This window comes from Prosopis cineraria, unplaced genomic scaffold (assembly GCF_029017545.1).
Source record: "Prosopis cineraria cultivar Desert tree isolate PC_DT_omini unplaced genomic scaffold, ASM2901754v1 PC6, whole genome shotgun sequence".
Taxonomy (NCBI): Eukaryota; Viridiplantae; Streptophyta; class Magnoliopsida; order Fabales; family Fabaceae; genus Prosopis; species Prosopis cineraria.
The window spans coordinates 3,407,190-3,426,482 of NW_026555337.1; the positions used below are offsets into that span (position 1 = coordinate 3,407,190).

The following is a 19,293-nucleotide window of genomic DNA, read 5'->3' on the forward strand; positions in this document are numbered from 1 at the left end:
GTGGTCAACCGTGAAAGGATTCTTTCGATCAGATTCAGCAACAGAAATTTGGCTCGTCTTATCTCATTTATATCATAGTTTATTTGACTATCAGTTAACATAACATACTTTGAAGGTAAAGAGATACTCTCAAACATTTCATAAAAGATTTTCAACAATACAGATTATGCATTTTTTTTTCAGAGAGGACGTTTTATTCGATTTTCTAGAACAATAAAGAGAACGAAACATTTTTTTTTAACTCGAATTTTATATACGAGAAAAAATTACAGGAGGATGCGGTCAGCTGGTCATGCGGGGCTCTCGTGTTTTCGGCCCATATGAGGAGATCGTATAAATCGTGGAGGGGGTGCTTAAAAAAATGATGAGTATAGTCCCACGGCTTATTCCGTAAACCGCCTCGCTCTCTCTCTTTTCCCACTTTATCACTAACACTTGCGCAGGGACGGATCTCTCTTCCGTGTCTTAGTGATATATTACAGTCTACACTTCGGAGTACACACCTCATAAATCATTTCTAGGCTCTTACAGTTCTCAGTTTTCACAGCCAAAAACTCAGAAGGAACACCAAAAAAAAAAAAAAAATCTTCGTTCTCGGAGACCGACGACGAATCCGCCGGTAATAACTATAAGAATGGCTTCTTTTCCGTCAGAGAACGGTGTTGAAGGAGACGATGAGAGAGAGGAGGACGACGAGGAAGAAGAAGAGGATGAGGAAGAGGAAGAGGAGCCGAGGCTTAAGTACCAAAGAGTGGGAGGCAGCATACCTTCGCTGCTAGCCAGTGATGCGGCGTCTTGTGTCGCTGTTGCTGAGCGGATGATCGCCATTGGCACTCATGGTGGCACCATCCATATCCTTGATTTTCTTGGGAATCAGGTGAGCTACCAATAACTCGATTTATTAATAATTAATGTAAATTCTAGCTCTCGTGGTTCAAATGCTACCTTGCTATTTCTTATTCTGTTCGGTGCTCCCGTTTTTTTTTTTTTTTCCCTTGAAAAAAATTTATGATGTATCATGTATCTGAACTGAAGTGAGAGGCATAATTGAGCCGGTGCTTGGAATCACGAGAGTTAGGATATGACCGTAGTCTATTCGCTTGAGAATGTTGGCCTTCCCTGAACTTGGAATATGATTAAGCACTTTTTTGGGGTGCCACGTTGTTCAAGTGTATGTTATGTCTCCAATTATGGGTATCATCTGGACTACGGTGGCTTGGTCCTTCGAGTTGACACTGTAGGGACTGAACTACCTTATGCAATAGATGGTTGCTATTTTGCTCGGTCGCAATGGTTAATAACAGGTCTTGGGAATTTGTCCACCCCTCGGGGGTGTTTTTGTTTTTTTTTTGGGCCTTATAACTGGGTTTCCCCTGTAGCAGGTGAAGGAATTTGTTGCTCATGCTGCTGTTGTTAATGACCTTAGCTTTGACCTAGACGGTGACTATATTGGAAGCTGTTCTGATGATGGATCCGTGGTAATAAACAGCCTATTCACTGGTGAGAAAATGAAACTTGAGTATCGTCGTCCAATGAAGGCTATTGCTCTGGACCCAAATTATGCGAGAAAAACATCAATGAGATTTGTTGCAGGTGGTTTAGCTGGCCATTTATATCTTAATTCGAAGACATGGTTAGGCTATCGTGATCAGGTTTTTAGTCTTCTTTCGACCCTTAGAACATAACTTCTTAATACTTTTTTTTGATATATAACTTATAAACATGTATCCCTTTTTTGGGGAGAAAAGGTTTTGCACTCTGGTGAGGGTCCAATACATGCTGTGAAGTGGAGAACAAGTCTTGTTGCTTGGGCAAATGATGCTGGAGTGAAGGTTTATGATACAGCCAATGATCAGCGTGTAACATTTATAGAAAAACCCCGAGGGAGCCCACATCCTGAGCTTCTGCTTCCTCACTTGGTTTGGCAGGTTAGTCAAATATTTGAGAGTACATGTTACTCTGGCAATTAGCATCCACTACTGTTATTAAATTGAAAGGTGGTCTGAGTTCTCTGAACAGATATGATACCATTTTGTTCATCATTAATATACCATTTCTTGGTGAAACTTGATACATGGGAATTAGGAATAATAGGGGCACTTAGGGGAATTAGGGATATATGGGTAGTTTGGGAATTTAGTTATATTTTCTATAAATAGGGTTTCAAGGATGTAATGGGGTGTTGTGAATTAAGTTGTTATCTCTCTCTCTCTCTCCATATATATATATATATATATATATTTTTCCTTCTACCTCTATTAAAGGTATTAGAGCCTCCTCCCTGGCCATGGAGGAGTTGCTGGAGATTCGATCCTCCATTTGCATTGGTGAACTGGAGCACTACCTTGAGCTTCAGCAAGCCATGCTTAAATCTACCAACACTTGTCTGGCCCAACACTCTTAGGTTATCGGGGAACTCAAGCAAGCAGCTTCCAGTCTTGCAAAGTCTATGCAAGCTATTAATGCTACGTTTTCATCAATGGTTGCCAGCAAGTCAATCTTCATGGTAGTAATAGAGTTGTCACAGCTAACACATGAAACCACAGTGCAGGAGTACCTTGAAGCACTTTTGCTGCACATAAAATTACCAGAATCCACCACCATCAATGCCTTCATCAATGGGCTCCACCCAAAGATATAACGAATTGTTTGCTTCATCAATCCAAGAACCCTTGCTAAGGCTATGTATTTTGCTGATTTGGGTTGAAGAAGAAACATGATGGTCAAAAAGATGAACACATTGAGGAGGACTTTAAGATTCAGCAACGAGAATTAGATGTGAAAGATGAAGACAAGAAAGAGAAAGTTGCCGAAGAGTCTGATATCTGTTTGAAACTTATCCTTCTTGTTGACGTAGAGATGAAGGAACATGCTGAAACAATGGATATTGATGCCTTGAAAATGGATGATGTTTTCGGGGACATCATGACAGACTAGAAGAACCAAGATGGTGAAGAGATGGAGAAAGATAGAGTGGCAAAGAAGACAAAGGGTTCTCTGACTTCTTGTGCGATAACATCAACACATAAACTCTCACTCCCATTTCATGGACAAGCAACGCCCGCAAGGATCCCTCACTGTACTTGCACAGCCTCCACATCAATTGCTGGACCTATTCACATGTTTGGTTTGCTTAAGAAATTATGCCCACAATGCTAAAGGCGGAATATCAATTGATGAAGGCAAAGATCAATTCATTGCGGACAATGCTAGTTTTGCATTTGGGTCAGGTAGGTGTATGTTTCTCATAATTTCCTCTATGGTTCGAGGTCTCTTTACATCCTGATGTGAACGAAATACATCCCCAAATCACTTCGAACTTAGGTGAAGAGGGATTAATAGTCCTTGGAAGCAATGCACAATCATGCTCTAGTTTGCAATTTCACTATTCTTGATTGTTTGAAGGGAATTCTTCTACACGGCTGATGATTCTGCTTGTAGAGGGTTGTTGAAGCAACATTGATGTTTGGAGATATAGGTTTTGGGTCCCTACTGCGGATTTGCATACTAGTTTCACAGTTTCGGATGTCACTGGTTAGGAGCTCCATTCAACTCACGATGCTGGTCCTCTATTGAGTTTTCCTTCCCTACTGAATTGTTTCTACCATCTCCATCACTTTTGGGTTCTTTCTCACCACTCATTGGAGCCAGTCATATTGTTCCTTCATTGGAGGAGTTCTAACCATAATGCTGAAAAAATAATATTGATTGGAAGCCAAAGGTGACCCAAAGTAGAATTGGGCAGAAACATTGTTATTGGGTCGGGTAGGGCTGTTGAAGACAACGGGTCAAGTGGGGATGGTGAAGGAATAAGGGGTTTCAGGTTTTCATGAAAGTTTCTCGGTTTTTAATTCAGCAATTAGGACGTGCATTTGCCACTATGAGTTTTTACTTTAAAAGTCACTGCATTCAACTTTAATGGATGTCTTCCAACTCTAAGTGTGCCGTAAGTGTGATTCACGTGCCAAGCATCACAACGATGTTGAACATGGGCTTATTAAAAGTGCTGTTAGCCCTTATTTGGATGAGATTTGGGCTTCTCATGTTATGAGCCTTAAATCCTTTGGATGGAAGTGGGGCATGGAATTGGAGCTATTGCAATGGATATCATATGGGTCCTTGTGGGTTGCCATTATGGGCTTTGGGATTGAAGGATTACTGTAGAAAGTCTAGGCTTTTAATGCCCATTAATTTTGTTTGCAATTTTTTTACCAAGCCATAGTAACTTCTAGTCTAGTTTACTTTAAAAAAGAAAAGAAAAAAAGGAGTCTTATTTTAGATATATGTTTTACTTTTTACTTTTGCACTAATCTTTGCGGACAAGGATCTCTTGTTGGGGGAGTATTGATACATGGGAATTAGGAATAATGGGGGTAATTAGGGAAATTAGGGATAGTTTGGGAATTTAGTTATACTCTCTATAAATAGGGTCTCAATGATGTAATGGGGTATTGTGAATGAAGTTGTTCTCTCTCTCTCTCTCTCTCTCTCTCTCTCCTCCCTCCCTTCTACCTTTATCTAAACTTCTTTAGCCTGATGCCCTTCCATCATTCAGGATGATACCCTCTTGGTGATAGCTTGGGGAACATCTATCAAAATTGTATCAATAAGAACAAACCTCTATAAAGCAGTTAATAGGATGAACAGGCAAGTCCTAGTATCTAGTATGAACCAGGTGGATATTGTGGCATCTTTTCAAACCACCTATTTAATCTCAGGAATTGCCCCATTCGGTGATGCTTTGGTTGTTCTTGCTTATATTTCTGGAGAAGATGGAGAACAGCATTTTAGTAGCAGGGCTCCTTCTCAGCAGGTATCCCATGAGCATGATGAAAGATTTATTTAACCTCTCACATTGGCATTGCATCTATTAGACTTTTCACTTTCTACCTTTTTCTTTTTCTAAGCTACAATAATATACTTTGTTTTTTCCTTCTCTCACTTATTACTTGGACATATTTGAAATTCATTTTATTTTTCTTACCTTTTTTATGGTATAGATGATCAAAATTGAGTTTTCTAAATTGGAATTTTTGATGATTTCATATTTTAGATAATCCACAGTAAAAAACCAGCTTCCTGCTGTTGCTTACAAAGTAATCAAATTCAAATAAATTTTCCGATTACATTGTTCAGTGTGGTATGGTTCACTGGAGTAGTGTTTGTATTCTTTGATTGCATTCCTATCTATTGTTAATTTTGTTAAAACTCATTTTTCATGCTAACCGCATTATGTCCACTACATTTAAAAATGGAAGCAATACATGCTAATTATATCATAATATGCAAGAAAGATGAAGCAATTATTTTGTTGTCTTTTTTATAAATTTGAAAAGACTTGATTTTTAAGGTGGGTGAACATATCTTAAACAGGGCAATGCGCAAAGACCAGAAGTACACATAGTAACATGGAACAATGACGAACTTTCAACAGATGCTCTACCATTACATGGATTTGAACATTTCAAGGCAAATGATTATTCTCTTGCTCATGCTCCCTTCTCAGGTTAACATTTGGTTAGTGTTATTCAGGATCTATGTTTTATGTACAAAGTGGTCTTGCATATAAATGATAATAACTTCTTATTAATATGTAGGTAGCAGTTATGCTGGTGGTCAATGGGCTGCTGGTGATGAACCGCTTTACTATATTGTGTCCCCAAAAGATGTAGTCATTGCAAAGCCAAGGTCAATATCGGTTTCTTTGTTTAATAATTTTATCAGTGATTGAAGCATTTGTATATGAAACTATACACGTTTCCATGTATCTTGCATGGAACATGGAGTGGTGAATCCCCCCTCCCTGAAGAACAGGAATTTTACACATGGTTCAATTTTTTTTTGATTATCACTATTTGAATTTTACATTCTTGATTTTCTTTTCTTTTCTTTCTTTCTTTTTTTCCCCCTTGGTTGTGAGGGAGTCTGGCAGAAATAATAAAAGTGACAATGCCTTTTTTCTTCTTCTTCTTCTTCTTCTTCTTTTTTTTTTAAAAAAAGAGAGTTTAAACTTGATCATTTGCAGCATAATGGCTATTCTAGAAGGTATTCTTGACAGCAGATTGCTGGGCATGGAAGAATGTTTTGATTCTGTGTTTTAATTTGGCGAAACATTGTTGTTCTGTTAAAAAGTAATTGCGTTATCAATGTCATGTTTGACAAAGATTAAAATTATTTGAGTAACTGTCATTTGATTCTCATTTTTGTTCCTTGTTATAAAAATTAGAAAAAACATGGATAAATCAATGTGTTTTGATTTTTAGGGATACTGAAGATCATATTGCGTGGCTTCTTCAACATGGGTGGCATGAAAAAGCTTTGGCTGTGGTTGAATCTGGTCAAGGAAGGAGTGAACTTCTAGACGAGGTACTTACATTAATTCAATCTGTTCTCTTCATTTAACAATTAGATGTGTTGATAGGAAGAAACTTTGAATAATTGTTCTGATCATAATGATTGGCTGCACCTAGTGGGATAAAGGCTTGTTGTTGTTGTTGTATCATAATGATTGGCTGAAAAGCTGGGACACAGCTGCCCTTTGTAAAATCCAATGTGATAGCCAAAAAATCCTAATTGCCTAAAATTCCGGTACAGTACTTTAAATAGCTAAATATCTCCCACCCAAGCACAATATATTCCCAATCCACAGAGATATAATATATTCCATAATCTGACTATTTCCAGATTACATTATCCCTATATCGTACTCCATTATTATATTGTACTCCATCATATGGATTGCATGTTTAAGAAGATTTATTTCTAAAGACAGAGTAACTATCTTGTTTTTCAAGTCTGCAATTGTTTATAAATTTTTTTGCTATCAATAACACTGTACAATGTGACTCACTAGATGCAAGCTCAGAAGGGAAACTATTAAATCACTATGACTATACAATCTACAGAGAAGCTTAAAATTGACTGGATCAGTCTTACTGTGTAGTTAGTCCCACACTTTCTGGAAAAATTTGTGCATACTTGGGATTTATTATTATTTTTTCTTTTTTCCATTTTTGGTGCCTATAGGTTGGATCCAGGTACCTCGATCATTTAATTGTGGAAAGAAAATATTCTGAAGCAGCTTCTCTGTGTCCCAAGCTGCTGCGAGGATCAGCTTCAGCATGGGAAAGGTACTACATGCTGTTTTTTCATTAGTCTATTGAACAATTCTCATTTATTGACTGACAACTGACTGCTGTCAACAGATGGGTTTTCCACTTTGCACACCTTCGTCAACTTCCTGTATTGGTCCCTTATATGCCTACTGAAAACCCTAGACTGCGAGACACTGCTTATGAGGTTAGCTAGGATGAAGTAGACTTTGTCACAAATAATGTCTTTTTATAGTATCTGTAATGAACGAAGTTGGGATGAAATAGTTTTTATTCTGCTTTTGGTTCTACAGGTCGCTCTTGTTGCATTGGCTACAAATCCATCTTTTCACAGGGATCTCTTGTCCATTGTCAAATCCTGGCCATCTGTAATTTACAGTGCGTTGCCTGTTATTTCAGCCATTGAACCTCAGCTCAATACTTCATCCATGACTGATTCACTCAAGGAGGTTAGTCTGATATGTTGGAATAGTATTTTGAATTTGTGAACCATCTGTTCATGTTAACATGTTCCTTTTTGTTCTTGGGCAGGCATTGGCTGAGTTATATGTAATCAACGGGCAATATGGGGAAGCCTTTTCATTATATGCCGATGTAGGTGGTGTAATGCGCTTTTCTTGTGTTCAGATATCATTGAATATCATGACTGCTTTAATTCTGAGGTCTTTTGTCTTTATTGTGTTTGACTGTTAATTTGCTTCACTTTTCTTTGTTATTTTCTTGCTCGACAATTTCAGCTTTTGAAACCAGAAATATTTGACTTCATTGACAAACATAATCTACATGAAGCCGTCCGAGAAAAGGTATGGTTCTAATCAGTATGACTTTAGGTTCTGTTTGGCTATTAGAAAAGAATGGAATGGAATAGAATAGATTGGAAAAATCAAAACAAAAATGAACTAAATTACCCTTTCCCCATGATAAGTATGATAAAACTCATTAATATATACTACAAATGTAAGAATTATCATACCCTCCAAAAATTTCATGAATGGTGATTTCCAACCCCATGAACTAAATTACTCCTCCCCTTTATGAGTGTGCTCTCCTATCTCTTTTGGTCATCTTACTTTTACCTTTATTTTTCTATCCATTCCATTCCATTCCATTCTTTTCTAGTAAGCAAATGTGACCTTAATTTATTTGGGAATCTTGCGTTTCTACTTTCTGCATATTCTTTTCTGATGATCAAAATCACATCTTGTTTCTTTTGTTGGCATCCAATATTAAGCATTAGTTCATCTGAATAATCTTCTCTAGAAGCTTATTTGCGGTATATTGGGATCTGGTTATTCATGTTGTGGCATAAATTTATTGAATGCATATGGCAAAATGGATGAACAATAGAATCCCAATACACATCTAAAATTGGTTCCTCCGAGTATTAAACACAATAACAGTCTATCAAAGAGAAGAGTTGTTGACTTTTGTTCTTGCAGCGGCATATAAGTGCGTGTTTTCTCTCATAGATTGTGAACATTTGGAATTCAGAAGTTTCTTTTAATTCGTTTTTGTTTGCAGTAAGAGCAGTACTTATGAAGGAGATAATTGATCTAGGAGTCTGCGAACCAATCTCATGAGTGGTGGAGGCAAACAATGCATAATAAATATAGCTCGATACATAAAAAGGAAATAAAAAGGTTGACTATAGTGTTAAAATCTCATGCAATGAACAAGGGCTGATCTGAAAATAAATGAACTCATAATGAACCCCATACTTACGAGATTATTTTTTTAAATGCGCATGGGAAAATGGATGAACTAATAGATCCCCATCCTTCGAGAAGTAGCATGAACTGGTTGCAACTATATACATGATTGTTGTTCTTAAAAGAGAATAGTTGTTGATTTATCTATGTGAAGTAGCATATGAGTTCATATTCTGTTTGCAGTTTTCTTTCATTTTCATTTTTTTTTATATGATGCCTGGATTCTTCTTGGTCTATGCTGTACATGTTCAGGTTGTCCAACTGATGATGCTAGATTGCAAGCGTGCAGTTGCTCTATTTATTCAGAACAGGGACTTTATAAGTTCACCTGAAGTTGTGAAGCAACTTCTAGATGCTGATAATAAGTGTGACTGCAAATATTTTGTACATTTATACCTTCATTCATTATTCGAAGTAAACCAACATGCTGGGAAGGACTTCCATGATATGCAGGTAGGTGTTGTTTCTTTCACTTGACCTTTGTGGGCTTCCTTTTGTTTTGGATTCTTTGTTGTTGTCCAATTGTATCGTTGCTGGCTTTAAGACAGTATTAGTGCTTAGTGTTGTATTATTCTCCTGTTTACGTTTTACTGTAAATTGGTGTCTTATTATTGCAGAATCTATCTTCTGCTGCTTAACCTTAATTATGATTTGTAAGTGTTGCGTGTGTGTGTAAACACTATTTTTTGGTGCTAACATTGTCATTTTGTCTGCTGCATAGGTAGAACTTTATGCAGATTATGACCCGAAGATGCTGCTACCATTTCTTCGTAGTAGTCAACACTATACCCTTGAGAAGGTTTGACATCAACCTGTGAATATTGTCAACAGTTATATTTGTGTAAAATTTAAATCAAATTCTTGGTATTTTTGTATTCAGGCCTATGAAATTTGCATCAAAAGAGATCTATTGAGGGAGCAAGTCTTCATCCTAGGAAGGATGGGAAACTCGAAACAAGCCCTATCTATTATTATTGACAAGTTAGGGGATATAGAGGAGGTACTTTTATCTTCATCATGGAAGTGGTTTTTGGTTTCAACCATCTTCCAAATCTTGACTTAGAACATGAGGGATTTTGTAGTTTAAGGTCATGGTTATAAGGTAATTATTATGGTTTGGTGCAGGCTGTAGAGTTTGTCACCATGCAGCATGATGATGAACTTTGGGAAGAACTGATCAAGCAATGCCTGCACAAACCTGAAATGGTATTTCAAAAGTAAATTGATGTAGAGGATATGCTAAGTCACTTGTTATATATGTATATATATTATCTGCCTTTTATCAACCTGTTCTAAACTTGATTCTTTTATTTAATAGGTGGGCATCCTATTGGAACACACCGTTGGGAATCTTGATCCCCTCTATATAGTAAATAAGGTTCCCAATGGGATGGAAATACCTCGGTAACTAATATCTTATCGTAACTTAGTGTTTTCTAGCAGGCATATTCAATGAATCAGTAATGTTATTTTAATTATGATATCTGATTATATAGATGCATATCTTGCTAGTTCTGGTTGTGAATATGCATTTTATGGACCATTCCTAGAATTTCAACCAATTGCTCTTATCATTCTGGCTTCTAATTCCACCTATGCTTGGCAGTATTTCATTCTGCAGTAACCATAAGTTCTCTATCTGCTTTTCTTGCAGACTTAAGGATCGGTTAGTTAAAATTACCACTGATTACAGGACTGAAACATCACTCAGACATGGGTGCAATGATATCCTTAAGGTGATTTTCTTCACTGACCCTCCCCCTACTTGTTCCCTTCCATAGTACGAGGGAATATCATTCAGTTAAGTTAATTGGAAACAACAATACATCTTTGCTGATTTGCCGTCATTGAAATAGGTGGACTGTGTCAACCTTTTTGTTAAGTATTACAAAGAGGCGAGGCATGGAGTTTATCTGAGTGATGAGGTTGAGCCACGAGATAAAAAGAGTGAAAATCATTCTTCTCAGGTGGTTGAGAATTCTCCAATTCTGAGAAACGTTGAAGCGAAGTCGAAGAACAGGGGAGGAGGAAGATGTTGTATATGTTTTGACCCTTTTTCTATTCAGAATGTATCAGACTCGGTCGTTGTTTTCTTTTGCTGTCATGCTTATCACACAACTTGTCTAATGGATTCCACGGACACTAGCAGTGACAACAAAGAGATTGAAGTCACTTATGGAAAGGCAGAATATGATTATAATGGTTATGTGGATGAAGAAGAACCCGAGATGGATGGTCATCGTATGCGTTGTGTATTATGTACTACTGCTGCCAGTTGAGTTGCCCCGCTGGCATCAATTTGCTGGCTAGATAATTTATAGATTCTTCTAGTTAGAAAGTTGTAATTTTATTTTATTTTTTTCCTTTCAAAATTTGGTTTTCCTTGTGATCAGTCACAATTTTTTGTGCTGGGAAATGTTAGGTTGTTTTCTTCCTTCCTTCCGGTCTGTCTGTCTTTCTTTTTTGGGGTTAATCTGCCATGAAATAATAATAAAGAAAAATCATTCTGACTATTTTAATATAACTTGCATGAGATATGGCCATTGTCTCACTGGACAAATTATAGAAACTGTCTCCTAGAATTCTGTTACTTTGACCTTGACGGTCATTAATGAGTTATACATGACAATAAACTTACAACATAAAGGGAAAACTCACGCATGAAAATGATAAACACGCAGCAATCATAACAGAAGGAACGCAGAAATCATAGAAGGGAAAAGAACAATGGGGAAGAGCCCTTGCAGCCGTCGCAGTACGTAGAATTTGCCAAAGAGAATTTTCTTAAATATCCTTATTTTCTCTCGACTTGTTAAGGGAAGAGGATTTCTTCACTTTTTTTCCCTCATTTCTCTCATTTCTACCATTCATTAATTTTATCATTTAAAAAAATTGTTTAATAAAATAATTTGAATGGTGGAGATGGGGAAGTGGGGGGAAATGTAGGGAAAAAAATGGAGACCCCTCTCCCTCAGCAGCTGGTTCCTTGTGTCTCTTGTCAATACTAATTATTCTCTGATATCCGCTTTTTAACATCGAAAAAAACACGAGATCAAACAGTTATTCTGATTAAACCGATCCACAGATCTAGAGTTAACTGAATATTCTTGCAGTCAATTATTGGCGAGTATTACTATTAACAAGACAAGACAAATTGCTTTTTCTTACATCAAGGTGAAGCCCCACGTACCTATTCATTATAAGTTACACATCGAAAAATACAAACACAACCTTGTGAGCATCATATGCTATAAAAAGGACGTTCTGAAGTCCTTGCATGCCCGAAGCACAAAAGAAACCTCAAGCAGTGAAATCCATCTTGCTTCTTTTAATACATGATGAAATACTCTTCTTTGCCATTTCAATGGATCCCTTTCATTTTTCTGATACACACAACCTGTCTCTCTGAAACACAGTCCATCAAAATTCCTAGGTTGAGCGCAATTGGAGGAACAACCTTAAACAACCAAACAACATTAATGGCTGCATCTGATATTGGGGACTTCAAAACATTCTATTACAACCAAACACTGGATCACTTCAACTATAGGCTTGAAAGCTACACAAAGTTTCAACAAAGATATTTGATCATTTTCGAGTACCGGGGTGGTGCCAATTCTAGTGCTCCAATATTTGCTTACTTTGGTGCTGAAGAACCCATAGATCTTAACCTCGGGGTCGTTGGACTTCCAACTGATAACACTGCAACCTTCAACGTTCTAGTGGTAGTCATAGAGGTAAGATTGGTGCGTGATTTCAACTATACTGTCATGTTTCATCATCCTAATCGTTATTTCTCTTACCAGCATCGATACTATGGGGAATCGGTTCCATTTGGATCGAGGGAGGAAGCGATGAAGAACACAAGCGCTATTGGATATTTCAACTCAACTCAAGCCATAGCTGATTACACCGCAATTCTCATACATGTTAAGAAAACTTTACACGCCCAAAAGTCCCCATTGATTGTATTCGGAGGATCATATGGCGGAAGTTAGTTTCTCTCAAATAGTCTTCATTAATTAAAATATGTTTCAATTATATATATTCTGAAATATATATATATATATATAGGTTAAAATGTGTGCGTGTTCTGCAGTTCTTGCTTCATGGTTTAGGCTAAAATATCCCCACCTAGCTCTTGGAGCGCTAGCATCATCAGCTCCAATCCTCAATTTTGATAATATCATCACCCCACAAAACGGTTTCCACTGTGCTGTCACAAAGGATTGTTGCGTGGATAAACCATAGTTTGACTTTGATCTTCTTTTGTCCTCATAAAACATGTCAGCGTGATATTAATACTCGAGTATTAAATTGATTATGATGAGCTGATGAAGTCATATTTAGAGAATCAGATAGCCTGTCTTATTTTTCTTTTCAAATTGAAAATGCATCATGAGGGATAACCTGATGAAAATGAGTTATACATGCAGGAAGCTAGTGAGACGTGCTATGAAACTATTCTGAACTCCTGGTCTGAAATAGACAGATTAGCTTCCGAGCCAAATGGTCTTTCCATCCTTAGCCAGAGATTCAACACTTGCCAGTAAAAATATACTAACTTCTGTCACACCCTTTTATTTCTTTCAGGCTTCAGCCAAATGATCTTTTCTTGATGTAGTACCTGGAGCACATGTATTCTTACGCAGCTCAATATAATCATCCACCATTATATCCAGTTAGTTTAATCTGTGGCGTGGTATTGAAGATGCATCATCATCAAGTGATATACTCAGTAAGACATATGCAGGCGTAGTTGCTTACAAAGGTAATGATGGCTCATGCAAATTTAACGGCCCTACCAATGTAAGCGAGACAGCTGACGGTCGGGCATGGCAGGTATAACTTGGTCATAACATAGTATAACTTCGAGTGTATGCTTGTTAATTATAATAGGCGTACATGTGTTCTTTAATTTGTTTGATGTTAAAATGAAAGGATATTTGGTTTGTAACTAGAGAGTCGTTGTGAGATGGTGATGCCAATTGGGCGTGGAAATGATACAATGTTCCAACCCGAACCTTTCGACTTAAGGGGCTTTATGAAATGGTGCAAGCAAGAATATGGTGTCTGGCCTCGTCTTCATTGGGTCACTACTTACTATGGTGGCCATGTAAGCATTCTTATTTTGTTTCTCATATATATGCATGACTGATTAAGACTTTTCGTGTCATCCTTCAAATTCTTGGAGAAACGTACCTAGCTTGTGTGTGTGTGTGTGAACAAGAAAACACATTGCTTTTGCATGCAATAACTAATTTCAGTTTAAAATGTACTTGAAACTGATGATCGATCTGGTGGTCATTAATTAAGAAAGCTAAGGGTAATCACTGTCGCGACAGGATAAGAAACCGATCCTTCAAAGGTTTGCGAGCAACATTATTTTCTCAAATGGGTTAAGAGATCCTTTTAGCAGTGGCGGGTAAGTAAGAACCATCAAAATGATATCTAATCATGTTCATAAATGAAACATAATTATTTTATTAAAACCGACGTATGCAAATCATCTTTCAATGTACTTGAGGGTCCTCCAAAACATATCAGACAGTGTCGTCCCCATCACCACGGCCAATGGTATTTTACATCTATAAATACATACGAATATAAAAGAGAACGAGAAAAAGAAAAGAAACGAAACCGAGTTAAGTTTGCGTAATAATTTCCAGGGTCAATTGCTTGAAAATGGGGCGTGCAAACCAAAGCGATCCCGAGTGGCCGATCCAACAACGAAGGCAAGAGTTTGACAGAATCAGAAGTTGGATAGCACAGTACTATGCTGATCTTCACCTCATCAAACGCACCTAAATTTGATCATGCCACTGAAAAGCACAGCATTTTGTTTCATTTACGTGCGTCACAATAATATATATTGAGGTGTATGGGAACGTTTCATTGATTACAATCATACAGTAAGACAAATATAAATAAAATGATACAATAATTTGTGAAACTCTGCAAAATCATGTTTATATTGTCTCTTGACTTGATAATCATCACTGATGGGTCCAGCTTCTGCTCCCCGCAGCAATGAGCACCTAGTCTCTCATCGCTGCTGTGGTTATTATACATTGTGTGTGATGATTGCCCTTTGAATAAAATAAATTTATGCACGTTCAATTGTTACTAACCATTTTGTTTGTTAAAAATTTGGGTCATTATTACTTGTAACATTTTTAAAAAATTGTTGTTCTAACAAGTATGTAAATTTGCTATTACATATGGCTGCGGGCTGCCATACTACACTTGTCATCTAAAAAATTTAGATGAATTAAATTGAAAGACTATTCAATAATTGTAACGGTATACCCCACACCTCAAAAAGCTGTGTTAATAAATTGCTCACCTCAAGAATGACATAATGAGAATAGAAGCCACTTTTTGCATTCTTACCTATTAAAATTTAAACCAATGTCTGTTTTTTTTTTTCCCACCACGATTATTTGTCAAAAAAACTGCTTATGGTCTGATTTTCGTTACGATTCGGCTGTTAAAATGTCCAAATTATTGGCTGGCCCATAACCTAAGCCCAAATGACCGACAAAGACGCAACGTTATGGCACGTTGGCGCCAGACAGCGACCCCGCCTGTTAATGATATACCCAAATAAGAAGAAGTTGCTCGCGCCCTTAAATCCTAACGAGTCAGTCTGCCTGACGGAAGAGAGAATTCGTCATAGGGAACTGGGAAATGAGCGGAAAGCTAGAAATATGGCGACGTATGTCAATCGCTGTCAAATTCTGTACTCCTTGTGCCTGCTTACATGGCAAGCGCCTCCTGCACCAAGCCCCAGACACCATTGAGGAGCTTCTCGATAGGCATCTAGTCAAGAAGGATAAGCCCCTTGACGATGGAGAAGAAGAATTGATTAATCGGAGGCGACTGACCAGCACTCGCCGTGAAGCACTCAGCCTTTACCACGATATTCTTCGCGCCACCCGATTCTTTATGTGGCCTGACTCCAATGGCATCCTCTGGCGTGATATTCTCCGACACAACGCCCGAAAAGAGTTTGAAGAGGCCCGCTTCGAGACCGACCCTGAAGTCGTCACCCGATTACTTATCGGTGGCCGTGAGGCTGTCCACTCTGCTCTTGAAAAGCTCGCCAATCAGATTCAGAAGGACCGTGGCGGTGGATATCAACGCTGACCTATCATCTTCTTCCCTTCCCTAGTATGTCACTCTGACTGAACAAAGATGTTATGCTGTATAAATCTTCTAAAGCCAATGAATTTGTTTATTTCTTGTTTGCGTGCTTTAGAAATCTGGATTTTTTATGTCTTCACTGAAATATGTTTTTGTACTGAAAACGTAATTACCGACGAAGTTGTAAATATTATTCAAATTTGAGACACAACATAATAGGAAACAAAGGAAAATGGGGCACTGATCTGAAATGCTATCTCACTATGCAATCTCTTGTCCTTTGCCTGTCATGTCATCTGGTTTTGTATATCTTACTTCTATCTATTTTCCCAACATATCTGGTTTCTGGTTTGTTTAGAGGGCATTCTTTGGTCAAAGAATATTAGGCGATGTTTATGCAGTTAGGGTCTCCTGCATCACTCAGTGTCCAAGTTGGTAAGGATGTAGTAATGACTAGTTCCTTAAGAATACTACAAGTCTAAACCTTGAATTTATCAGTTCAATCCTTAAATTAGACTACGATTTCCTGAAATCTAATGCTCGCTGAGTGCAAGTTTGGGGTTTAAATTATGTCGTCATTATATTTTTTCTTTTATTGGTCATATCCTCAAATTCTTCATAGCCTGTGGTTTTCCACATTTGACTCTTGGCTTAATCGGCTCTGGTCGTGCCCCATGCTTTTCCCCGCACAAGATGCCCTTGTTTGATGGTTATTCTTGCCCCCACAGTGCCTCTTTGACTAGTCAATTCTTTTGGGGTCACAAAAATTATTGTCAGGTCATTTCCCAATCTTTGTCTATTTTTACTCAACCCTTCATCTTATTCTTATCGATGCTCGAAGGAGAACAGAAGACGACTAATACGTAATTTGAACACGGTCCACGTTAACTGTGGTAATTCAGATCCTGGGGTAGAAGCTATTTTGGTACATGTCTGAAACTTGGGATTTGGGTGACAATGTGTTTATTTTTATTCTTTGCCAATTAAGCATAATTTTTTGTTGCATGATGTTATCTTTTTTTTTTTTGTATCCTTGGGTTTTACTATATTCTTAATGATTGGCCTTTAAGGAGATTGTAATGCTATCTACTTTCACCTGTAACACTTGAGACGTTCAATATCTCTTTCAAGGTTAGTTTCTACTTTGTCTGTGTCCGTGCGCTTGTTCTTCTGATTTAAGCATCTAAGGTGATCACACATTTACATGATGGATGTTATTGGTAAAAATTCCCTTGGTGTCAAATCTCTTCTCTATCCTGACTGGCTTTTCAGTTTTTCCCCAACTCATTGGATTCTTGCCACTTGGGTCTTCTATGATTTTACTTCTAGACAGGAATAGCTAAGAAGCATGTTCAGGTGTTATAAGGATAGAATATTTTCCATGATTTTAGTTACCAGAAAAAACCTTGAATTCTGCTTTATTGAGCTATATCATATTATATTCGGATTCTGTTGGTGGTGGATTCTGCTTTAATGTTCTTGTTAACATGGTTACTGCTTGCTTGACATTGGTCAATGTTGGCGAAGATATTTCACTTCCTTTATCTCTGAGTTGCCTTGTTGATGTAATATGAAGAACCATTTTAGGCATCAGGAACCAGTTTTGAGTTCTCTCTATTTAATAGGAAGATGTTGATTACATAATGAGTTGAGAATATGTTGATTGCATATAAAATCCACGTGATCATCGGACTTCTCCCTTTTTCCTGACATCTGCCTAGTTTCTCAAAATTCAATTCCTTAAGGAGTCATGGCAATTCTGACTGTTCAAACGAGAACCTATACATGAAGCAGGAGTGTTGACCGGGAAACAAAACAAAAAAAGGGGGAAAAAAAACGCGAGTAAAAGAAAGATAATAGGATATGTAAATTTGGGGCCATATTTGTAAACCGAATCCAGATTCTGAAGATTTGTCAGCCTCGGGTTTCTGCTTTGCTGGTAAAACCGTCTGTTTATAAGCTATTTAATGTGTTGAATAGCACTATGTACTTGTTATTTGGCTATTCATTAACAAACGGATGGCATGTGTCAAAAGGCAAAACCTCACCAAGTTAAAAACGCTCTATTGGAACCTTACCTATTGCGTGTATATGTCTCATACGTCAAATTTGTAAGCCATCACCATATTTAATAAAATTTAATGAAATTCTACTTTCTTTTAGCTTAAATTACGTTCCAGAAATCTGAATTTCACATAATTTCTTGTCCAAGGAATAACTTTTCAACGAAGAAATTAAAATAATTTCATACAATATTTTTTCCTCTTAAAGTACTTCGTAAAAAAAACCGATGTAAAGGCCCAAAAAACTCCAGCAAAAGGTGTGTGTCGGCGAAACCCACTTCCACTGAATTCCTAATGTGTTTGATCTAGGAATTTTTTTTGGCCGAAGTTTGATCGTTAAATTAAATAAATTTAAATTTAATTTAGTTTAATTTAACTTTAAATTAAACGTTTCTTCAAATGTTAGAAAATGTTTTTGAAATGTAAAATATTACAAAGTGCTATGAAACGTGAAACGTGAAATGTGATTTACCCAAATCACATTTAATTTCAACCTTAGGGTGTGTTTGGGTAAATCATATTTCACATTTATGAAGCACTTTTTAATGTTTGAGATGTAAAAAATTATTTGGATACTAAATGATTGAAAAAATGTGTTTTTGAAAAGTATTACCTACAGTGAGTCGGATGTAAATTTGCAAAAATAATTTAAGATATAATTTGAAAAGTGAGATATTATTTAATCATGTTATACCTTTAATATGTTATTCTTTTTATTTAAAACATATTGTTAATTTATTAAAAATATAATTGTCATTTAAATAAGGGAAAATATATTTATAGATCTTTATAATTTTACTTAATTTTAAATTAAGTTCCTACAGTTTATTTTATTTTATTTGAGTTCTTATAGTTTGATCAATTAAACTTTTTAATTCTTAAAAGTTACAATCCTTACATTTTTCCATTGAAAAAAATAAAATCAAGAACTTTTATAATTAAATGATTATATGACTTAATATTAATTACATAACTTTTATAAATCAAAATTTATATAATTAAGTTGTCTTCTAAATATTTTTTATACATGTAAAATTTTTATAAAAAATATATAATAAAAATATAAATAGGGGATTAAATCATTTTTTTAATTTTGGCTAAAAATATTAAATTAAATTTTTTGCAAACTTCAAGAGTATTTTTATTTTGTAAAATTTAATAATTCATTATTACTTTTAACCTTCAAAAAGTCAACATATATGATAGATGAAACTATAAAAAAATTAATTTAAAATTGAATGAAACTGCAAGAACTTACAAGTA

The 19,293-nt window shown here is 36.5% G+C and overlaps 2 protein-coding genes and 1 pseudogene across 9 annotated transcripts; all 3 read left to right on the plus strand.

Moving 5' to 3' along the window:
• The first annotated feature begins 371 nt into the window (after nucleotides 1-371).
• Nucleotides 372-11,259, plus strand: LOC129313117 (vacuolar protein sorting-associated protein 41 homolog). 6 transcript variants are annotated; one of them, XM_054956018.1, is made up of 20 exons: nucleotides 372-877; nucleotides 1,380-1,500; nucleotides 1,594-1,652; nucleotides 1,749-1,928; nucleotides 4,556-4,813; nucleotides 5,374-5,506; nucleotides 5,598-5,688; nucleotides 6,264-6,366; nucleotides 7,027-7,130; nucleotides 7,206-7,299; nucleotides 7,406-7,561; nucleotides 7,644-7,706; nucleotides 7,850-7,915; nucleotides 9,074-9,274; nucleotides 9,543-9,620; nucleotides 9,702-9,821; nucleotides 9,947-10,027; nucleotides 10,140-10,225; nucleotides 10,476-10,557; nucleotides 10,678-11,259. In XM_054956018.1, exons 1-20 carry the CDS (start codon nucleotides 635-637, stop codon nucleotides 11,098-11,100), a joined length of 2,742 nt encoding a protein of 913 aa, XP_054811993.1. In that variant the 5' UTR covers nucleotides 372-634; the 3' UTR covers nucleotides 11,101-11,259. The 6 variants fall into 6 exon arrangements, 5 of the variants coding, with proteins under 5 accessions (XP_054811993.1, XP_054811994.1, XP_054811991.1 ...); XM_054956019.1 differs by having other exon boundaries at nucleotides 1,383-1,500; XR_008593866.1 differs by having other exon boundaries at nucleotides 1,380-1,652; nucleotides 9,947-10,038; nucleotides 10,678-10,736.
• Nucleotides 11,260-12,204: 945 nt separating this feature from the next.
• LOC129313213 (uncharacterized) lies at nucleotides 12,205-14,629 on the plus strand (annotated as a pseudogene).
• Nucleotides 14,630-15,431: 802 nt separating this feature from the next.
• Nucleotides 15,432-18,123, plus strand: LOC129313449 (uncharacterized). 3 transcript variants are annotated; one of them, XM_054956567.1, is made up of 2 exons: nucleotides 15,432-15,994; nucleotides 17,689-18,123. In XM_054956567.1, the coding sequence occupies exon 1, from the start codon at nucleotides 15,512-15,514 to the stop codon at nucleotides 15,968-15,970; it is 459 nt and encodes a 152-aa protein (XP_054812542.1). In that variant the 5' UTR covers nucleotides 15,432-15,511; the 3' UTR covers nucleotides 15,971-15,994; nucleotides 17,689-18,123. The 3 variants fall into 3 exon arrangements, with proteins under 3 accessions (XP_054812542.1, XP_054812544.1, XP_054812543.1); XM_054956569.1 differs by having other exon boundaries at nucleotides 17,713-18,123; XM_054956568.1 differs by lacking the exon at nucleotides 17,689-18,123 and adding an exon at nucleotides 17,593-17,610.
• The last annotated feature ends 1,170 nt before the right edge of the window (nucleotides 18,124-19,293 follow it).